The following is a 22774-nucleotide window of genomic DNA, read 5'->3' as shown; positions in this document are numbered from 1 at the left end:
TGTCTCTGTGCAGCTCACACAGACAGACCTGCAGCTCTTTATGACAGACTCAGAGCAGAGCAAAGCAGAGCGACCGTGGGGAAGCGGAGGCCGCTATGACCTGGTCGCTTGTGCTGTTATTGGCACAGAGCCTCTGCAGATACAGACACCACAACATGCTTCTAGAGTTTTGATTGAGAGAAATAACTCTTGTTTGAGCTTACGTTATGTTTTTTGGAATTACTGCATATTATAACTTCAGAGTTTCATTTTATCTCATTGATCTCATTTATCTCTTGACCCATCTGTGGATTTTTCTCAAGGGTGTTTTTATGTCTCTTTTTTTGTCACAGATTTTTTTTGCCATGCTAATTTTCTGTCCCATTGATGACTCATGCAATCCCATAAGATGTGTTATGCCAGCCGCTGACGTATTTCGTAACTCCTCTAAATCTGTCTCCCTCTCTCTGTTTTTTTCCTCCTCTCTGTCTTCCTTTCCCCTCATTTTAACTTCCAGACAAGTTTTGGTATTGTCGTCTGTCTCCAAACCATAAAGTCCTGCACTATGGAGATTTGGAAGAGAGCCCTCAGGGTGAAGTGCCCCACGACTCTTTGCAGGACAAACGTGAGTGTCAAGTCAAACTCTTCTTGAGAATCTTGAGAATGATATTGTGACACCATATGTATTCAAATATCAGTTTTCTACAAGTTAACAGTCTATCTGTGCTGAAGGCATGCATAGCCCAAAAACACAGCTTGGGCAGCGATAAGTAAGTGTCGTTGACACTGACTGGCATCAAATGAAGTTGGTATTCACAGTTTTACTTGCAGTTCATGCACAGAGACAGATCTGGGGAGAATTTTAACTTTTAATCACTTGAATATACCAGCCACCCATCTGGGATGACACAGTTGTTGCAGGGTTGTTGTTGTTGTTGTTGTTAACTCACTTCTGTCCTCTCTGCAGTGCCTGTGGCAGACATCAAAGCTGTTATCACCGGCAAAGACTGTCCTCACATGAAGGAGAAGGGAGCCCTAAAGCAAAACAAGGTGTGTGTGTGTGTGTGTGTGTGTGTGTGTGTGTACACGTGTTTGTACACGTAGCTGTGTTTGTATTTGGGTGGGTGGGTGTGTAACCAGGCAAGAGAATGTGTTTCTGTATGCGTGAGAGTTGCATAACATGATGTCAGTTACATAAATTTGCTTTGGGAAATAACACAATAACTTGGTTCTCAGTGCTCAGCACAGAGAGACGTATCCATCAGCAGCGTTGTGTAGAAATAAATCACAGAATAGTCCTTTAGCTGCAGACACAGATCACACCAGAGCCAATGAAAACATGCTGACACCTTTTCTCTGCTGTTTAAATTTGAAAGTAAGCGCCCTCTGCGCTGCCTTAACCAGGATGAAAGAGCCATCTTGTCTGGGACTGTGTACACATCAGCCCTTCCTCTCCTGCACTTTGCGCCCCTGGGACTCTGATAAATTGGATCTCGGATAAATAGCCTTGAAGACAAAGGAGCTCGCCTCCTCCCCGCTTCGTCTCCTTTATTACCTTGTCGATAAGCGCAGGTCTAGGAGAATGACCTGAGGGGGATCTGCAGGCCGACTAGCATACACATCGCAGCCTTGTGAATGAGAACACAGGCACATTTCATTACTCACTCTTACAGGGCCAGCCAAAGTCACCTCTGCAGATCTGGCAACAGGACCATTTGTGGGACACTGAGGTAGCAAGCAGTGCTTTCAGACTGTTTCCAAACTTCCTACAAATGCATTCAACATAAGCAGTTCTTAGATCAGTGTCATTATTTTTTGTATTTTTTTTTTGTAATTTTTCCATACACCTTCATCTCCCCCATGTATGTATAGGTATGTCATATTTACTTAGTTTCAGACACCGTCTGTGCGTGTTACTGAGTAAACAGGTGCATCAGGCAGGAAGTTCAGTTCCCCTTTCATCTGTGCCCCATTTTGCATGTGAAACCTGAAACGCGTCTTTCTGCTATACAGTATATACACACAGGAATGCACAAGTAACTGATGGACATATGATAAGCGTGGATGATCTCGTGTTTGTTCTGCTGAATTCACAAGTGTTTTTGTAAAGAACAGGTGCACAATTTATATATCGGAATAAGGCTGTGGTGACAGGGAGATTTAATGTAACAGTATTTTATTGAAATCTCAATAATGGCAGACAAAGTGCTGTAATGAAGAGTAACTCCACTTAATTAGTTCATAAACAAAAATCAACAGTTAAAAAAAAAAAAAGACTATTAATAAATGAGCACAATACCATCAATACAACTACCATGGCTGTAGACTGGTGGTCTTCCATTTCTTTAACTTAATTTGTAGTTTTAAAACCTCTCACAGTATTACATTTATAAACTTTATCATAAATTACCATAAATTAAAAAGTGTATATATTGAATAATAGAGGTCCAAATTGGCATTACAGGTTACTTTGATAATGTAGATTCTTATTCAAGCCCACAACTGCCCACATTTTACACTCTCCCTCACAGAGTACACCACAGCTGCAGTCTCAGACCCTGACTGTGTAATTATCTGCTACCTTACTAAATCAGCTAACGCTAACTTCACGCAAATTGTAAGCAAGCATTTAATCAATTGCTTCCATGTATCTGGCTCTCGGTAAGCCTGTCCTGTCCTCACACCGCGGTCAATTTATTTCCTATAGTAAATCATCATGGATGTCAGGGGGAATTCACTTGAAATGATAACACATCACATTCTCAGCCTCCTCAGACGTTTTCAAAATCTGGTGTCAGAGGCCATCCCAGGTATTTCTCTCTCTTTGAGTTTTACCTCTCAGATACCTGACGAGTTGGTGTGCAGCTGATGTAACAGATGGTGACGAGACGTGAGGAGGAGAGGGAGATAGCACTGTTATGGCAGCACAGTGCTGGAAGTCTCACCTGTTCCTTCTCTCTTTTTTCACTGGCGCCTTGTTTTTCTTTTACCTCTTCATTCCACCTCCTCCACTCTGTCACTCTCTGCATCTCCTGCTCTATCTTTGCACCATTTTCTCTTCCTCACCCCTCCCCTTCTGCCTTTCACTCTGTCCTCTCTCCAGGAGGTGTTAGAGCTGGCCTTCTCTGTCCTCTATGAGTCTGACGAGTATCTAAACTTTATTGCTCCCGACAAGCATGAGGTAAGCCCGACAGTGGTTGTTGACCGTGTCATACAGAACGAACACATGTGCTTTTTAACATGTGATATTATATATCATATGCCTGTACAAACTAAACAGGAATCCATTTGAAAATTTAAAGAAAAAATGTTAAAATTCTATTTCATTGTGATGGCTTTTGAAAGTATTCAGACAATTCAGATAAAATTACATATTGTGGTATGTGTAACTTTATATTTCAATGTTAATATTTATCCTGACTTTGAAAAGTTGTGGAAAATCAAGTGAGAAAAATCCCATCATTTCCATAAAACACTTTTTATTGATTCACAGTATTGTCCATAATTAACTAAAGCACCATTTAAGGCTTGGCTACATGGGTATAAATGATTATTTATATATTTATATGTCATCATATCACCCAGTATTGCACCGCTAATTGCATTCAGCTTGGACTTGTCTTGATTTGAGACTTTAAAAATAAAAAGCTCAACTATAATGTCTGGCAACAAATAGAAGGAAATATTTTGTAATAGTACACATTGTTCATAAAAATCTAATGCTGTTACTTTCTACCAGTACCATTCTCATCATTTTGATGGTGCTTTGATCCAGAAACTGATATATTTTTATATATAGAAGCTTGTATTGAGGACAAGAGAGAAGAAGGTGTCCCTGCTTTGTTTCTCCTGAGTCACAGTGTACAAACTTTCCTCTCCTGGTGGTTTGTCTCTGTAGCAGATGGAGTCAGCAGCTCCCTTTGAAAACGTGTCACACCTAATTATAGTTTGTGGATTTTGGACGTTTATGACCTCTCTTTCTGTTCGTGGCTCTGCAGTACTGCGTGTGGACCGATGGTCTAAACGCCCTCCTAGGCAAGGAGATGACCAGTGATTACACCAAATCTGACATGGACACCCTCCTCTCCATGGAGATGAAGCTCCGCCTCTTGGATCTAGAGAACATCCAGATTCCAGAGGCCCCGCCCCCAATTCCCAAAGAACCCAGCAACTACGACTTTGTTTATGACTGTAATTAGACAAACAACCCCATGAGCCCCGATCCACCCAGCACCTACTGTACTCACTGGACCAATCCCATTTTTCTTACAAACTGGAACAAAAACAAATAAAACCATATAATATAAAAAATTAACTGTGATTGAAAGAAAAAAAGGATTTATTGAACTGTTTTCCTCTTGCTTCTTGCTAGACCTTTATGAGAGGGAGAACGGTGCATATTAATAGGCTCACTGCACTTGAGGGACTCGGGGTCGACGCGGGGTCATGAGGTTGACATGGAGAAGAGAAACCAGGAAGTCCTTGTTTGGCCTGTAGTTTGGTTCTCCTGCGTCTTCTTCCTCACTTTCTTCCTGTGTCTGATGTTTTGAAACTGATCCCTCTTCTCGACTGAGGCGCCCGCTGTCATTTTGCTTGGAGATTGTCGTAGACAAATGCTTAGAAACCCTATCTGATTCAGCTCTCTTGTTGTCTTTCCTTATGTTTACTTTATTGTTTTTTTCCTCAGGGCTTTTGTTAGGGGATGATGGTTGTGTTGTCCAGGAGCAGGGAGGGACAGGGTTTTGTGTTTTGTCGTCAGCTTTCCAGCAGTATTTGCTGTCACGTTCTCACTTACAGTATTTGTGGCAGCTAAATGTTTCCCAAGAAGCTAAAAGAAAGATTTTAAGAAGAATATTTCACGAAAATGATCTCTTATATCCGCTCTGTCCTGCTACACATATACTGAAGACTGTTAAAATAAGTAAGTCGATCCTCAACATCAAGGCACTGTATTACAGTAAAAGCCTCTTCTTCTTTAAAATAATCTAATGTTACTATCCCACCACTGCTTATTGCATATCTTACACACCTACGCAGTGGCTTAGCCCTAAACAACCATCATTGTGAAACATGCATACGAACGCACACTCGTCTCTCCCTCATTTAAGTCTCTTTCGTTGTACTGACTGCTGTACACAACATTCCTAAGCAATATTTGAGCTTTTTTTTTGTTAATCATTTGTAAAATGGTCATAATTCAGTGATTTTAAAATTGTGAAACTGCCAAGTAGTTGGTATTACAAAGAGGATGTTAGTGTTTTGGACAAGGGAAGTTGTCTTTTTTGTGTGTATTCAGGACTATATGGCCACAAATTGAAAGTTTGTGTTTTTCCTTTTAATTTAAAAAGAAATCATGGTTGTTATTTCTAGTATGATTTATATATTTTCCCCTTCCTATTTAATACCTTCAGATGTTTTTTTTTCCTTTAGGATTTTTCAAAGCCCCTCAAAACTGCTGTTTACATTAAAGATTTAAGAACTGTAACTACTTTTTCCTTCTGTTCTTCTCTTCATTCATGAACTTTTCAACATGCAGATGAAAGATTTGTCCTGGATTAAGCAAGTCAATGTATAAATTTGGTTTTATTGTAGATCTTAACAAATGTGCAACAAAAGTAAAGCCTAAAAAGTGAATCTACAGTGAATGTGGACTATGCTGAAATGACCTCATCTACTGCTAACAACAGTTATACTAAACTAAGTAAACAAAATGCCTTTCATTGGAAGGAAAATAAATAGTTGATTGATGATTGAAAAATGTTTTGCACTCTTAAATGAGGTGCATTGGAGGAAACAACTTGAATAGTGAGACAATAGAAACTCCACAACTGTCTTATGTTCTGTTAGTATCATTTATATAATAGTATAACACTCACAGGGGCCAATTTTCTGCCTTGGTTTGCTTTTAATACTTTTCTGATTATATCTAAATATTTTTACCCAATTAAAGCATCTGAATACTTTAATCCACCACTGCTTATCATACACACCTCGTGGTCAGGTGGGTGAGAGGTATTGTGCACAGTGGCACGGCTCCTCCACCATCCTATCATCATAATCTCCTCCTCCAGAGACTGCAGGTTCATCTCCTCCTGTCCAGCTTGGATTGTCTGCAGGTGTCCTCTGAGCTGCTGCCTCTCTCAACGGACCCAGACAAAACATGATGGCACTTGAGGAAATTAATGTGTTAATGTGAAAAACAATCTTTCAAACACTGATATGATTTATGACCCATTCTGAGTAAGGATCTACCATTGTTTCAAATGTTTCGGCCCTGTTTGCCTTTTCGAGTGTGCGTCCTTGGTTTTGCTGCCTGGGTTTTCCCATTACATGTCTGGCTGTGTCACAGGATATTTATTTCCCTACACATAGGTGGTAGCAGTGCCTTACTCCTTCGAGTGTGACACCATTTCCTGCTTGACGGCTCTATCCAGCACCCAGCACAGGACCCTCCACTGGGCTCCGTCTTCACGGGGAAGATGATACCCCTGTGCTCATTAGAAATGTAAGTCAGAGCCCGACAGCATCTGTCTCACACTCTCTGGGGCAAAAAAGAAAAACACTCTCTGTTGCCTACCACCCAGTCTCTCATACACTCCCAGTGTGTCTCACACACAGCATGCAGATGTTTTGGCAGTCACACTTAAATGGCTCCAGTCCTTCGAGGGGGTGAAGCTGTGGTGTGTTGGCCAAGCAGAGCTGGCCTGTGAAGTGGATTACTCACTGGAGCTGATGAAACTCTATTAGCTGCTTGTTAGCAAGCAAAAACAATGGAGAGGGACAAAGACAGAGGAAAAGCTTGTGGGAGATCAGACAAATGCGTGTGGACAAAACAACAGAAACAACTCGCAATAAAAAGCCTGCACTGAATAGGAATTTGTTTTATTCTGATTCTGATTCTCAGCCTCATATCCTCAGCCAATTGAAACATCAACATTTTGATCAGGCAAGACAGACTATGGCCTCATGCGTCATCAGACAGACAGGAAGAGTGACTGAAACTATCAAAAACTGTGGGACTACTACAATGTAAGGTGTTTTATTATGGTATTATTTCGTCCACTTTTTTTTGCTTTTATTGAGATATCGCTCCAGATTTGTCTGAAACCAGCTCAAACCCAGGTTTAACAGTATCAGTTATCACTATATGTGTGCGTGTGTTTGCATACTCCTGGCTGCTGCAGAAAACAATCTAGCAAAGTAGCTATTTTTGTGTACCTACCATATCTTGATTGCCTGAGGTGCTCATTGCCGTGTTTTTGTGTGTTTCGATGCACGCTCGCCTGTGAAATCCAGGAGAGAAAAGGACTCGGTTGGCCTCATTACAAGAGCAACTCGCAGACTGTTTGTGACAGCAGCCGGAGGCCTGCAGCCAGCAGGATGCAGCTCCTCTCTTCATCCATCAGTACACACTAATCAAATCAGATTAAGGCTGGAACTGATAATATGTGCACGCACTCCTCCTGATCAGGCTCTCAGACGAGTTGGCGCAGCATCCAGACTTGTCTGCCTTCTACCCTCATTAATGTCCATTACATAGTGTTTGTAGGGTCACATCAGCCATAAACACAAACAAAGATCACTTCATGCTGAGGCAATAGTTCCACTGGTCTGTGGATTATCCAATCCTCTGTCTCATTTTTGTGTGAGTGTGAGCACTCTATTAAGTTTAATGCACTTCCGTTCTGAGGTGACAGCCAAATGTGTCAGCCGTAGAGCTTGTGAACATTTGAAGATATGCTGCATCATCAAAGTGTCTTCAAAGTATAGAAGGATGAAGTGAAACCTAAATGACCAAACGAACTATACTTGCTATTTCTCTGCTTTTGTTACTGAATGTGATGCCATAGTGCTGTTGTTGCTGAAGGGTTTTATTGACAAAATGTTATCTTCCCTGAGTAAATCACAAACCTAATGGTGACAAAAGGGCAGAGAGGAAAAGTGTGCGAGAGCTATTCTAAGTTTTCCTGCTCATCATTTGTATTGACTTGTTTTCTCAGCTTGTTCTCACGCAGTCTCTCATCACTGGAGACATTTGTCCAATGCAGACCCACCCGAGGCCACAGACAGGAGCTCTGCTACACTGATCACATTGATTACTGGAGTGACAGGTCTGTATCCCCTGTACATTACTATTCACCTGACCTGAGAGCATGAATCATCGGTCAGTGTGGAGCAGACTGAACAAAACTGAGTGCAGCAGTTTCTAATGAGTATGGATAGAGCAGAGAGTTATTGATCAATAACTCAGATTTAAGCCCTAATAGATCAGATACACAAATATTTGTGTCTTTCTAAATAAAATAGAGAAGACGCAGGAAAGGTTCTGGAAACCTTTAGATCTTGCTGTTTTGTCTGATCTCTTCCCACTGTTATGAGGGGAGCAGGACTCACGTAATGTCATGAATTGGGGTGCACAATGTATACAGGGTTATTAACAGGGAATTTATACTATGCTTCATACTCTCAGTGTCATGGGTTTAGCAACATTTGAATCAAAATCTGTTGACAGCTGAATTATTGTTTGCTATGGTACTGGGCCACTGCTCAGCATATTTAATTAAACTACACCCACTGTCCTGATAAAGCAGAGTTTTTTAGTCTTGACTCATAATAAATAATGCCTAAAGAGCCTGCTATTACTTTACTGCATGTTTTATATTCTTATGATGTTTGGGTGAGTAAACTAAATGAGTAAAACCCAAAAACAGGTACCATACTTGTTTAACTTGTTGCTTGTTAAGAGCTTAACCCTACAGCTGGTAGTTAGAGTAGCAGTGGCTGCAGCACCTGGGGCTCGGGGCCAGGGTCAGCAGGGTTGGATTAATCCGGACAAAGGTTAATCAAAGACAGAGTGGGAAAGTGTGATTTAGATAAATGGGTACGACTCTGCGACCGATTTCCATGGCCACCCCGGCAGTTGTTTAATCTCACCTATCTCAGTGATGAATCTGGAAGTCTTATCTACACGAGTGTTGGTGTCGAGATTGATTGATTGAAGACACTGCTGTTGTCAGTCAGTGTTTACAAGACTTTTACAAGCACACCAGAACTAATGCATTTCTAATAGGCTGCAAGCGAAACAATCTGCCAAGATGCAATCACAGTGCATGACTGAAAAGCTGTTGTAGAAGATTAGACTTGATCAAGTTTGTATGAATCAACAGTTTATATATACTAAAGCTCAACAGAGACAAAACTCAAGTGATCAAAGTTTATTTTTGACCTTGTTTTTGACAGCACAAGGTCTGACAAAGCACAAGGTCTGTTGAGTAGCTACTCTGGCGCTTTCAGTCATATCACTTGTGTTATTTTTTCCGAGCACTTTTACTGCACTTTTAGTGTTTTACTTCCTTCCTCCTTCCTTCCTCACTTGAAAGCTGTGACACCAAGCTCCCCAAGCAATTCAGTAATAACTGTTAAATAAGTATTTCCATGCTGTCAAAGTTTGAATAAGATGTCAGAAAAGTACATATCAAAAAACTGTGTGAACTGGGGAAATACTTCATCCAGAACTTGTGGTCGTCTTCTAATTATTCTAAGGAACAATGGTGTTTGTATTTCTCAAATGCCTTACTTTTTTTACACCTTTTATCATATTCCCGCATGCCAGGAAACATAACTGTCAAAAAGAAACAAAACCTAACAGAGACAAAACGGTCCCACAGTCACCTGTCGTCTCTGCCTAGCTCTTTATTTTTCTAAAACATATACATATTAGTCAAACCCCAGCATGAAATTTTCTTTTTTGATATCCTCTTTATGTCACTAAACCACCCTCATCTCTCCTCTGCTTCCACTTTAACACACATACACACAAAATCTTTTGTTCTATTTTGGTGAAAAGCAGTCTCAGCAAGTGAACATGTCACGCACAAGTCTTCTGTTCTCCTCTGTGGCACTCAGGATCTAATTCTGGTGAAGGTTGACACCTCTTGATGTTGTAAAATGGACGGGTGCTTTGTTGTAAACCGGGGCTCATGAATCACTCAGGATAGCTTTGAAGAGCACACTTTTTAATGTGGCAACAAATGAGCTGAACTTTGCCTCAGGTGTCTGTTTTTGGACCACAAGGTTTACTCCTGTAATTGCTCCTGAGTTTTTCAAAAGTCACCATATGTTTGGGGGTGTTGGGCTGTGGTACAGAAGGCATGTGGGGCAAATAAAAGATGGATAATGGCGCACTGAGAACCACATGGGATATTTATCTGATGCCCTGATAAATTTTTGAGATTTCCTCTCTGCCAGCCCTGCCTAAGGCCACGCTAAATGATAGAACATGCCCGATGGGTAGAGGGACTCTCCTCCAACCAGGTGACCTGACGGGTTCTGCACCCTCCTAATTGGTTCTGCTCCCTAGATGTCTCTCCGGTCTGACTGCCCTGGAGACGACAAGCAGAGTTTCCCATAAAGTCATCAATAATCATGACATAATCAGTATTATTGTTGCATGGTAGAAATCAGGCCACCAGACAATCCCATGAGACAGAAACTTTATCAAATTCACAAAAGTTATGTTTGTTTCATCCTCTGTCTGTTTTGTATTTTAGAAAGAATTTCCAGGAGTAACAATTCTTCATGTTTGTCTTATCACAGGTGCGTGAGAAAGGAGTGACACTAATAGATCAATCAGTGAAAAGAGGGAAAAATGTTTCCTACTGGGTCCCTTTATTATGCTACATCGAGTGGGACAGACACAAGCCTAATGCAAGCCAAATCCAGCCCAGTGTGTCTATATTTACTGCTGTAGAACCTGCCAATGTGTGTAGGATGGCAGCAGGCATGGCTCTTCAACAGGAAAATACTGTCAAGATGGTTTGCTGTAACGGCCAAGGCTGAAGATTACTGTTACAATCTCAGGTAAGACTCTCAACTGTTTAAGTTGCCACAGGAGCCTTCAGTCAAGAGTTAGTGAGATACAGGACCTGTAAGAAGTTTCTGCTCTAAAGGTTTAAAACCATGGAAGATCTTTAATATGTTTTCTTCCTCTTCTCTCAAATATGGGTTAGCCTGGTGCATATTCTCTATTTAAATATTGCTTGCTTCAGTTGTTTAAAAAAAGTGCAAGTTTAAACACTGTGACCAATGTTCAAAAAGCTTTTGCAGATGAGGTGGGTGATGTAGAGCACTTAAGGCTGACTGTAAAGGCAGTCAGATCAATATTTAATAAGTTTGTCTCCGTTCAGACTTTAAAGTCTTCAAAGTGCTTTGTCATCGGCTGTTGTGGGTTATGTCTATTGCATGCTTTAGTTTTGCAAAAGAATGAGTTATGGTTTGTGTACATGGTTTGCTACATATGGAAAATAATTTTTTAAACACAGCATTTCATAATCTGACTATACAGTTTAATAATGAAATAAAACAGTTTAATAATAAAATAAAAATTAGCATCAGTGTAAGAAATATTAATATTATGCATAATGATTATTTTACATTATCTGAACCTTCATTAGTGGATGTATACATATTAGTAATTGTAAAAACACCTCACAGATGTTTTCACCTTAGACATCTTGTCAGCTCTGTTGGAGGAGTGTACAGACTGCATTACATCTCAGGTTACCTTACACCTGAAAGAAAGTGTCATGAGACAACTTTTGTTGTGATTTGGGGCTATGTAAATAAACTAGATTGAATGAATTAGCATTAGTGGAAACACCTGTGTGGGTGTGACCTTTAACGATCTAAATAATTCACTCAAACCATACCATACAATGCTAGTAAAGCTGAATATTATTTAAGTTCCAAACTAAATCTGAAAAAAAAGAGGACAAGAAGTTAAAAAAAATTGGGGTTGCACTAACCAAGCACACTTTAAGATATTTTCATAAAATAAAATAAATATTGTCTCCATCTAGTGGCTATAAACAGAAAATAACAAAAACAAAAGTAAGGCAGGATTGTACAAATTTCATGTTTTATTTTTAACAATTACATAATTTATATTCATTATACATATGTACAGTAACTACATTTTAAGTAGATAAATGTTCAAAATCAAGTCTGTTAAATTCCACCGATTGTTAAATTATAAAGGCATCATACAGAAGTTACTATTTATTGACAACAAAACAAAAAATTAGGTGTGCAAAGTCTGATCAAGCTAAAGTCACACGCTGTCCAGGTTTAAGTGTGACTGAGTGAAGAGATTTTCCGCCTCCTGCACCAAACGCTTCATACCTTAAATAAAAAAATATGTATTAAAACAATATATGTATGTAATAACTGTATATAAGTAATATCTAAAACAATCACAAAAGACTATAAAATACCAAAGACCAGATCTGAAAGATCAATTCAACACAAGGAAGAATCTACAACATTTGTCCATCTGTAAGATATTGTTACAGTTGAGAGATGAGTCAGCAGCTATAAATTCTCCTTTACCTCAGCTGTAATTCCAGTGATTTCACAAAACGATACAATATAGTCATTCAACTTGAAAGGAAATGCTGAATATTGTTAGAATGATTCTAATAAAGACTCATATTGCTCTATTACTGCCACTTGGTGACAGCTTTGAAACACAATTAGTCAAAAGTTTTTCCTTTCCTCCTGTAGGCGAGACTTTACATGCCTCATTATATGCCACCAATTGAAACTATTAAAGACCTTTTCTGACAAAAGCTGTGACTGTTGCAGTGCAGTCCAGCCTTGTGTCCTCATACTCACAGTTTTGTGTATCTGTTCCAGTCGGCTTTGCTGAGAGATGGTCTGGTCGCAGCCAGGGCCGAGTTCACGTGAGCCGGACACAGCAACAGACCAGGCTGGCTGGAGGATGAATGTACCCGGACACAATCCTCCTGCATGCACACACACACACACACACACCTTAGCATTGAATAGAGCCTTTTAGAAAGCAGTAAAAACAAAATAATCAGAATACAGCAGCATTTTAGTATTTTCTTGTCCACTGTTGTCTCTTACATTGGCTCTCCTGTAGCTGTTCTTGATGTTATTAATATCTTGTTGTAGACGACCCAGCTGCTCCTGGCTGAGCTCTTCATACCCACTTTGGACAGAGGACATGTAGGCAGGTGGGACTGAGCCGCCGGGGTCACGGACCGACGCCCTTGTAAAGTCATGGGTCACAGAGTTGGGTCCGGAGGTGCACTGGGAGAAGCATTAGAGAAAACAGATGCAAAAATTGTAAGAGAAGTAAGTTTCTAAAGCACTGAATCACATCACTGCATTCAGGATAACAGAATCACAGAAGCTTGTGTCGATGCAATGCAGGTGAATATCTTTACTTGTTCACTACTTGGGCCAGATGTGCTCAATAGCTTGAATAGAAACATCGCATCACAAAAGTTTGTATAAATGTGAGAAACATGTGAGAAGATTGATATCAATCAGGTACAGAGGTAGAGTTAAGGAACGTTTGACCTAGTTTAACATAAAGACAAGGAAGCACATGGAAACGGAAAGACTTGCTCTGTTCAAATGTACATGTAGTAAGACTTGTAATACTGACTGAACCTCTAAAATTTTGTAAAAGGGACAAGTTGTTATTTCACAGTCAGTTATGTGCTCACTCAGTTATGTGCTTTTTGTACATAAGAAACAAACAAAAAAGCATGTTAAATATATACATTCAGCCCATCACAGTGTCAGTGGTCTAATCAGTGAATTTCAGAGGCGCCTGAAGTGTAGCTGCTTCACCCTGCCTGCAGTCTTTGTGCTATGCGACGCTAAACACATTCTGAATACAGCTCTATAGCTAACACACAGACATGATTCCATTATCAAGCCTTTTGTCTCACTCTTAGATACGAAGCAAACAAACATATTTTCCAAAAACGTTGAGCTATTCCTTTAAATAAGGTGAAAAGTTGCCAAAGCATGTTCCAACTCAGCTCAACAGATTACACAGTGAAATCTGTGCTCTCCTTATTGACTTGTAGTGCCTTAAGGGAAGTTATATTAAATGTGGTGTATGAACAGCACAAGGATGGGATCAGGTTTCAGACCAACTTGTTGGTTCATTTACCTTTTGGTTGTTGCTGACTAATGTGCTGGTTAACTATAATCATAATAAAAGAGACTGCTCACCAGTCCTGAAATCGGTGAATTCCCCTCCTCTGACTCGTAAGAGCTTCCAAAGTAGAGTCTCCAGACATTCCCACAATGATTTTCGTCTTCTACATGAAGATCACTGGGTTCCATAAGACCCACAGACTGGTCCAGCCCCACACCTGCATCCCCATCCCCCACCGAGTCATCTGAGCCACTGCTGTTGTTCAGGAAGATCATGGAGGACAGGCTCATGTCGCTTTCTGAGCCCGAGGTCAGCTCCTGATTATCACCCAGAAGCAGAGATCAAAGTTTAGATACACAAGTACACCAAAATATGTGAGCAATCTAAATGGCTTCACTGAGTTACTGCAGGTTAAGATATCTTAGATGTCTCTTATTCTGCCTCTGGTATCTGTTTAACTTATTTAATCATATCCTTGTCAATATGGTTGGGGATAATTTGAATTATGTTGTAAACTGATAATGGCATAACAAGCAGAGCAACTCACACATGCTGAGATGCATACAGAAGTCCTCATTTAATTCGCCTTAAGGGACAAAAAAAACTTTGCTTGGCTGCTTCATACATAATTTAAGAATGATAAGGCTAACAGTTCCCTGCATTCCTGCTTTACAAGCCCAAGGCAACTCCATCTCAGCAAAATGAGCTCTTCAGTGACATGTCTATTAAGTACAGTATAACTTACATGTGTTGTGCTGGAGCCCAGGCTGTTGTGGACAGCCTCCAGCTGGGCGTTGTAGAGCAGGGCCTTCAGGTCAGCCCCGGTGAACTGTTCCGTCACTGCCGCCAGCTGCTCCAGGTCCACATCAGCAGCTAGGGCCATACCAGCACTCAGAGCCTTGAGGATCTCCACACGAGCCTCCTGAAAATGTGACAGGGGAGGCCACAGTTCGTTACATTTAATAGGAAGGACATTTAACTTGGCACATTAATTTTGTTTCTTTTAAAGATTTCTGCACATACACACTTCTAAATCACAGTATTAAGTATTATCCTGTTAAAAGTGTGATTAAAAAATAATGATTGGAAGTGATGGACTGATTGTAACTCAACAGACCAGGTCAGGAGGAGGGCAGTAGAGGGACTTATCCAGTCGACCAGGTCTCAGCAGGGCTGGGTCAATCAGATCTGGACGGCTGGTGGCTGCAAGCACGTATACACCTACAACGTGAAATACTGTTATTATGTGTTTAAATAAAAGAAATGTTGTGTAATTTTGGAAAATACCTGTGAGCATATTCACTTTCTTGTAGAGATTTTGATGAGAAGATAAATACCACTGTTATACCTCTCTGATAAATATGAACCTGGAGCTGTGTCCTTGGGGAAAGTGGACAGAGCCAGTCAAGCTGTTTCCAGTCTGAATGCTAAGCAAACCAGCAGCTATCTTTGCATTTCTCTTCTCAACTAACACATTTCCTCAGATTATTTTAAACTGCTGTGTCACCTACCCTGCAGTCCCTCAACCCCATCCAGTTGGGTAAGAAGCTGGTTGACTACGCGGTCGGTGACGCCCGTGCTGTCGTGGCCCCTCCTGGGGGCCAGAGAGTCAAACTCATCAAAGAACAGGATGCACGGCTTGGCAGCTTGTGCCCTGGAGCGAACAGATGAAATTATTCCGTTTCCATGAATAGCTGTTAGTGGAGCTTGCAATTCCTCTACATATTTAATGTCACTCATTATAACTAGCAACAATAAAGGTCTGGCTTGAGTCACAAAAAAGTGCCAGAGTATAAATATTCACTAACCTCTGAAAGACATCACGGACTCCCTGCTCACTAGCTCCAATGTACTTACTCAGAAGTTCAGGTCCCTAGAGAGATAAAATATCCTGCGTCACTGAAGATGCACGGTGCTCTGATTAACACACACACACACAGATGTTGAACTTTTTTTTGACTGTCACAGCCAAAGCCCAGCCTACCTTGATGCTGATGAAGTTCATACCACTTTCTCTGGCCACAGCTCTGGCCAGCAGTGTCTTCCCTGTACCAGGAGCTCCATACAGTAATACTCCTGAGCGATGGCGGATAGGAAGATTGGAGAACAGGATGGGATACTGCAACACACCAAAGAGCCACAATCACTTATGAAAAGTTTACATTTGTGTATTTTATACCTTAACAGTCTAATCTAATTTTAATCAGGAATAAATATAATTTGGCCAATATGGTGCTATGACACTAAACAGGGAATAAACACAATTTTTATTTTAAAATTTCCATCACCAGCTAATCCTCCGTCAGAAATGTACTTTCTTCTTGTGTTCTAAGACTCGTACATTAAACTGTTGGTATACTCTGCCCTGAAGACCTCAATTTCCAGGAGCTGCTCATGGGTTTGGAAAAAGAAAAACAGCAGCAGAGAGATTGAAGACTATGAGGGCTGGCAGCATCACAAATTACATGATAAAAATAGATCAGATCAAATCATCCAATCGCCAGACAACCTAGTGTGTTTTCTAATAACTGTACAGTTGCTGAGTGCACACTAACTCTCAGTGAAAAAAAAGACAATGAAATTATGTTGAAACAAAAAAATAGTTTACAAATTGGAAAATGATTTGCTGAATCCCAAAGCAAAGAGATTCAAAACTGGCTTCCTGTTCTGGATGAAACTGAATATTAGACCTGAAACTGATCAATTCACTGGCTTTGAAATTGAATGGGGTGAAGATAATCAACTTTATCATTTCAATATGATTAAAATCAATTAGTGTTTTGATTTTTTGGGGGATTTTCTGTTTACTTGACTGATATCACTTCCACTTGTGTCAAGATTTTTAACAGCTTCTCTTTACAACAATCAATTTCACTTATGATGTTAAATTGATTATTGATGTTAAATGCAGTTAAATGTTGTCATTACATTGTTCAATTGTACCGTTTCTCCTCCTGTATGGCACAGTGGAGCTGACTGGTTGAAAACACATCTTGTGATTAGTCACACTGACCTTAGCAGGAAGCAGTATGGTGTCCATTAGCTGCTGTCGCACCTCCCTCAAGCCCCCAACCCTCTCCAGGCCAACTCCACTTGGCATATGGAGGTCTACACCCCACAGCGAGGGAGGTGTAAATCCCTTGAGAGCCTGTATGAAGTCGCTTGCAGACAGACACACACCTGAGAGAAAGTGACAGTAAATAACACAAAACTTTATTATGAATTCTATTGTTTTAGAACTGCAGTAAGCAAAGTCTTAAGTACCCTGGTCATTGTGTCCTCTTTGTACAGTGTTGGCATGAACAGCCCGCTCCAGCAGTAGTACTAAGTCTTGGGGTGTGTATCCCTCCGTCTCCTTGGATACAGCTGCCAGGTCTAGAGTCTGTAAGGTCTCCTCCAATAGGCTGGTTTTTCTAAGGATCAGATGACGCAGGATTTCTGCTCGTTGAGCCTACAAACAATAGCAGACAAGACAGCTGTTAGTTTTCTTCTCTTTACCTTTACCAGCGTGTCCAGGTCTGTGTGTGCATTTGTGTGTTGACCTGGTCCGGTGGCTGGATGTGTACAAAGCCCTGGATGAAGTGGGACCCCTGCACCTCAGTCAGGGAGGGGTGGAGGGAATGCTCACTCTGGCTGGTGATAATAAGACACACCAGGCTGGAGTGAACCACCACCTCATCCACCACATCCTTCAGACCTGCAGCCACAAACATACCATAAGAGGAATCATCACCAAAGCCTGTGAGAATTCTTACTACATACATGAAAACAAAAAAAAAAAAACAGACACCACCACCAACACCCCCCACCCCACCACCCCCACACACACAGAATAAAGAATTAATGGTTTACTCTGTGCAATGTGCTGCTGCAGCAGTGCCTCAGGGCCATGCTCGTGTTCCGGTGAGGCTGGTGCCCCGGTCACATGGTCCAAATCATCAAGAAGAACAACTGAAGGCTGCCTCCACTCTGCCTGTTCAAAAACATCCTGCAGCATCTGTCTCACTGTTTCAGCCCTTTTGCCTGAAGAAAAATGACCATTTCTATGATAAATACATTCAGTTAGTTTTCTTTGATAATAATATCAATAGTATCTGTTAACCTTGTAGTTTTTTGCAGTCCACGACATCAACGTGTGCATCCAGATGTTCTCTAGCTCTTCCGCAGAGGGCTCGGGATAGAGTGCTCTTTCCACTTCCCTGTGAGGATACACCAACACAGAACATGTTACACAGTATACCCCACAAAATACATTTAAATAGATAGCTCATTGCTGTGTAGTGCAGATAAAATCAGTGCAACATATCACTTCTTAAAAAAATCTTGTTTAAGTTTATTTTAATTTACCCTCTGTGTGGAAATATCTGACTGTGAACATTATTATTATTATTACAGTTATGGTTATGTAAACTGATACCTTAGCACCAGTGATGAGGAGAGCTCCTCCTCGGAGACCCCGTCCAGTGGTACCAAGCTCTCGTGAGAGGGGACTACCCAGAAGGCTGTGAGAGATGAACTCAAATCCAGTCCTACTGAGCTCATCGATTCCACTGGGGAAAGACCAAAGAGTGAGAGTTACAGGAGAAATGAATGCAGGAGGAAGTCGTTGTTTAAACCACACACGCACAAAATGCTACATGCTTACCCAAGAATACTGAGCGAGGGAAGCTCTGGTTTGGGCATTTCAGCTGCAGATTTCATAGCTGGCATGGCCACTGGCTCTCTGTTTATCTGTGGAGGACAGTGGCAAGTGTGAGTTTTTTTTTTTTTTTCAGCAAAATGTTTAATCAGGCAATTTACATGACGTGTGCTTTTACCTGTATGTCTTCCTTTCGGATGACAGCAAGTGCTAATAGAAACAGCTGATCTGGAGGGTCATTCTCTGCTTCTGGTTTCAGCACAGTTAAAGCAAACTCTAACTTTTCTATGAATAAAAAAGGCAAGAGAACAGTGATGTTTTATTGCAGAAAACACAATAATTAAAATTACACATTGTGTGATTTTTAGCCTCTTTTGTAATCAGTATTCAGTATTGGCAATTTTATTGTACTGTCATCAGAAAATTTGTAAAATAACTTTTAAAAGAAGAATGAACTACCATCTGTTCCATGTAGGAGGATGTTGCCAGACCGTGGAGTCAGACAGGCTAAAGGATCATGACTCTGAGTGTGCAGCCAACCAAGAAAAGCTGTCTGTATCTCTTCATCATCTTCCTCAGGCTGAGGCAAAAATGTCAAAGATCACATGGACATAAGGCCAAGACAGAGATTTGACAATTTAGCGATACAGTTTAATAAATCAAATTTTAACAAATCTCTTTGTACCACGCTGTAACCACATATGGCTACTCTAACACTCACCAGTCCTTTCAGGGGCTGTAGGCAAATAGAGTAGGCTACTTTGATAGTTGATTTGACTGGCTTGATTCTAACTGTTGAATATGGGATGATATTCAACCTCACGGCCAGGGGTGGAGGGATCTGCAAGTCACAAATTATAAGTCATATGACAGCATAAAAGAAACAGAGGACTGAGTTACAGTAGTTAGTTAATCTTAGGTTGGGGTGGAAAAATGAATCACCTCTTCCTCTGTTAGACAGCATACTCACCCACACTCTTCCACTATGGATCTCTCCCTTGCTGTGACGTCTTTCCTTGCCTGAAAGCTCCTCGGTACCATGGCACACCACCTTGATCACCATGGCCTCCCCTTCTTTCGTCTGCTCGCCTCCATCCGCAATGGCATCAGCATTAGTAACTCCTGTGTTCTTCTTTTTCTCCATGGCCTGCTTGGCTCTGTCCCTCGCTTCTTTAGGAGAGGGAATCTTGGAGAGCAGGCCATAAGTCACCGGACACTGACCTCCACTTAGCCCAGCATTTGACCAATGGCTCAGAGGAAATAAGTGAATAATGCCAGTTGCAACTTGGCTTATAGTGCAAAGAGAGCCTGGAGGTGCACCACACACCCTGTAGACAGAGTCAGTGAAGAGGGCAGGAATGTTGGGTACAGGTGGAGGCTCTTTCACTGGGTCATAAGTACCCTTTATAATACAGCGTAGCAGGCTCGTCAGGTCAGTTATGCCTCCCCACTGGTGGCTTTGAGGAATGGGAGATGTAGCTTCTAATCGCGGTCCTGAGGGGGAAGAACAATCCATATCTTCCTTTCTGTGAAAATTGTGCTTCTCTGTTGCTCTCACTGCACTACCAGTGAGGCTGCCAATTCCAGTGTGATTCTTAGGAGAGACAACTAGTTCTGTGAACTGCTCCAGGCGGCCATAGGGCACAGACGGTGAAAGTGATGCTGCACAGAGTTAAAAGCATATTGTGGTCATGGATACTGTCCCTGGATATGAACATAACATATACGTTTATATTTAAGTAGTTTAAATCATAGAACCACACAATGTCTTAAGATAATTACATGATGGTACATTAAAGTTTGAGTCTTCATGTATCTTTTAGAACACTGGCACAATCTATACAAACATCAGAGTGCATATTTTATATCTTTCTCCCAATGAATTCCTCAGTTTAGAAAAAATACAAGGGAGACTTCAAAGACTATTTGCAATAGAAGAAAGTAATTATTATTGAATTAGCTCTAACCTATTTGGATGTAGATGGCTGTGTGGTTGTCCACCCACACAGGAAACACAGCATCTTGGAAAACCACTCTGATCTGATCGAGCAGCTGCTGCTCCAGTGCTGCACTGTGGAGCTCCTGGGGGTGTGAGTCACAGAAAAAAGATGATAAAATATTGATTGATGTGGTTTTGGGTCACAAATCTATCCCAGGTGTATTCCTTTGTAGTGGAAGGCCGGTTATTTAATATCTGTATCTTTCTTGCCAATGCTTGTTGTACCCCCTGCAGTGTTCAAAGCTCTTTTTATTTATTGTTGGTCATTTTTGTCCTTTCTATGTTTATTTTATTGCAATGCTACAGTAAGAAAGGCACTTGTATATTTATTCATTTGTACCCACAAGGCTTCAAAGCGCCGTCTATAGAGAAGGGAATTATTTCTGGTTTGAACCCTGAGATGTTGTTCTGTTATATGAAATGTATGGGCTGACATATTAAGTATTTTGTAGCCCAAATCTGTTCTTTGATTTAACAGTTCTATCATACAACATTATTATCTGTAAAACATAGCTTATATTTTAACAGACTTACTTTTAACTTCTATCTCAAGATATTCTTACACAAGCAGTTTTATTTTAACTTGAGTAAAATTCACTAAGGCACTGTACTTTTATTTGACCAAAGATTATAGATTAAAGATTATACACCCACCAAGATTTCCCAGTCATCAGATGTCAGAGGCTCCACAAACACTTGATGTACTGATGAGACCTGGTGACATGGTCTCAGAAAACCCTGAGGGAAACCACACAAACAGTGAGTCAATACAAACACCTGGTCAGTCTAACGAGTAACTGACACTTTCTTTAATCTGAAAAAAGAATGCCAGAAGGTGCCATTATGGAGCATTCAAGTATGAAAAAGAGCACTTGACAAATTGCTCACTGTGGAGTCATACCTGCTCCCCGTCTTTCAGGCCCAGCTTTTCTCCCAGCTGTCGACACAGCTCCACCTTATGGCTGTCCAGGCTGGAGGAGGTTCTGCTGTGAGTCCAGCTGAGGAAAACTGGAGGTCCATGGCCCCAGGACAACTCCAAAGCCTGGTTCTGAACACAGATGTGCAAAGTCAGATTGCTGTAATTTTCATTATCTATGAAACTTTATTATAATCATTCTCCTTTTTCTACAGTAGAACAGGTTCTACTCATTTAACATAGCTTAGACTAACAATGAGTAACAGAGCAAATGTAACTTTGATTCCAGTATGAAGATGTCGAACTGGGTTGAGCCAATATTTTTCCACAACAACTGGCCAAACAGAACAAAGACTCACGCAATACACTCTATTATATCACAAATTATCACAAATCATCATTTGCAACATGGTGCGCTCAATGGATTTATAAAGATGCTCAAAGATCACACCGATACAAGACCATTAGTAATTTATAAGAATGCGCTGGCATTTGCTCAATATCCTTTTCCATCTAAAATGTAAAGTTTTGTCACCACCATGTGAGACTGCAGGGGAACTACTACAGAAAGGAATAACAGCGGAAAAGATTAACTACTACAGCACAGGTTATAGAAGTTTCCGATAATGCTTACTGGTTACTCTTATCTGAATTATTATTAAATCCCAGCAGAAAACACATGGATTAAATCTCCCATTTAGGGTCTGCTGACACTCCTCAACTCTCCCCGGTCTCTTTATGTTGAGGTATGCATTCTGGCTGACATAACTGTGTCAAATCCTCTAACAGGTCTGTCAGAAGACGTCTTCGGAAGGGTCAATAAAAATTATAAAAAAAACAAATCTACGTTTGGCTAGAAAGTCTCATATTTACAGCAACAACTAAAACAAAATTAAAATGCAAGAAACGCCATTTTCGCAGTCAAGCCACTGTTTTTGCTTGAGCGTTGTTTCACCAAACTAACCTGCAGCTGACACTGACACTTGGATAGCTAGCTAAGCTAACTTACCTCGTTTAGGGAGAGATGCGACGTCAACTTCGAGGGAAGATGAAGAAAGCAGTTCTTTGTGTTGTTAAAAACAACCGTTACGGGTTGAATGCCCTGATTACTGAACATAATTTTCACATAGCGGGACTATCTTTGCAAACGCATGGCAGGTTGCTCTGCTAACATTAGATTGTGAAACCAACTCATAGTTAATCGATGTGCTCTTCATTTGCGCAGCCAGACCAAAGTAGTTGATACTGAGCTGGACAATTTTC

General features: G+C 40.8%; 2 protein-coding genes across 8 annotated transcripts in view; one reads left to right on the top strand and one right to left on the bottom strand.

Annotated features, from left to right (window-relative positions):
- elmo1 (engulfment and cell motility 1 (ced-12 homolog, C. elegans)) overlaps positions 1 to 5468 on the top strand; it is a 95489-nt gene extending 90021 nt beyond the window's left edge. For all 6 annotated transcript variants that reach the window (XM_046416679.1, XM_046416681.1, XM_046416682.1 and 3 more), the window contains 4 exons: positions 497 to 604; positions 947 to 1029; positions 3083 to 3160; positions 3978 to 5468. In XM_046416679.1, coding sequence (XP_046272635.1) covers positions 497 to 604; positions 947 to 1029; positions 3083 to 3160; positions 3978 to 4178 — 470 coding nt within the window. In that variant the 3' untranslated portion in view covers positions 4179 to 5468. The remainder of the gene's footprint in view (positions 1 to 496; positions 605 to 946; positions 1030 to 3082; positions 3161 to 3977) is intronic.
- A 6406-nt stretch (positions 5469 to 11874) lies between these two features.
- pex1 (peroxisomal biogenesis factor 1) lies at positions 11875 to 22772 on the bottom strand. Of its 2 annotated transcripts, none has more exons than XM_046417620.1 (24): positions 22521 to 22772; positions 21497 to 21643; positions 21250 to 21333; positions 20564 to 20678; positions 19567 to 20258; positions 19318 to 19437; positions 19056 to 19176; positions 18775 to 18881; positions 18603 to 18688; positions 18375 to 18507; positions 18060 to 18156; positions 17810 to 17980; positions 17500 to 17654; positions 17222 to 17408; positions 16971 to 17137; positions 15942 to 16076; positions 15766 to 15830; positions 15469 to 15611; positions 15075 to 15178; positions 14703 to 14879; positions 14059 to 14274; positions 12907 to 13092; positions 12652 to 12782; positions 11875 to 12159 (listed from the first exon to the last, which is right to left on the bottom strand). In XM_046417620.1, the coding sequence occupies exons 1-24, from the start codon at positions 22626 to 22628 to the stop codon at positions 12078 to 12080; spliced, it is 3729 nt and encodes a 1242-aa protein (XP_046273576.1). In that variant the 5' UTR covers positions 22629 to 22772; the 3' UTR covers positions 11875 to 12077. The 2 variants fall into 2 exon arrangements, with proteins under 2 accessions (XP_046273576.1, XP_046273575.1); XM_046417619.1 differs by having other exon boundaries at positions 14032 to 14274; positions 22521 to 22771.
- Positions 22773 to 22774: the final 2 nt, after the last annotated feature.

This window comes from Scatophagus argus, chromosome 17 (assembly GCF_020382885.2).
Source record: "Scatophagus argus isolate fScaArg1 chromosome 17, fScaArg1.pri, whole genome shotgun sequence".
Taxonomy (NCBI): domain Eukaryota; kingdom Metazoa; phylum Chordata; class Actinopteri; family Scatophagidae; genus Scatophagus; species Scatophagus argus.
Note: the sequence above shows the minus strand (reverse complement) of the source record. Positions and strands in the feature narration are given on the sequence as shown.

What these genes read in the sequence shown, in the direction of transcription:
- pex1 (XM_046417619.1), bottom strand. Translation starts at nt 22,628, where the DNA reads ATGTTCAGTAATCAGGGCATTCAACCCGTAACGGTTGTTTTTAACAAC. An exon ending in AGCCATCTACATCCAAATAG is followed by an intron (nt 20,259 to 20,563) that starts GTTAGAGCTAAT and finishes AACTCTGTGCAG; the next exon opens with CATCACTTTCACCGTCTGTG. An exon ending in CCTCCTACATGGAACAGATG is followed by an intron (nt 18,882 to 19,055) that starts GTAGTTCATTCT and finishes TTTTATTCATAG; the next exon opens with AAAAGTTAGAGTTTGCTTTA.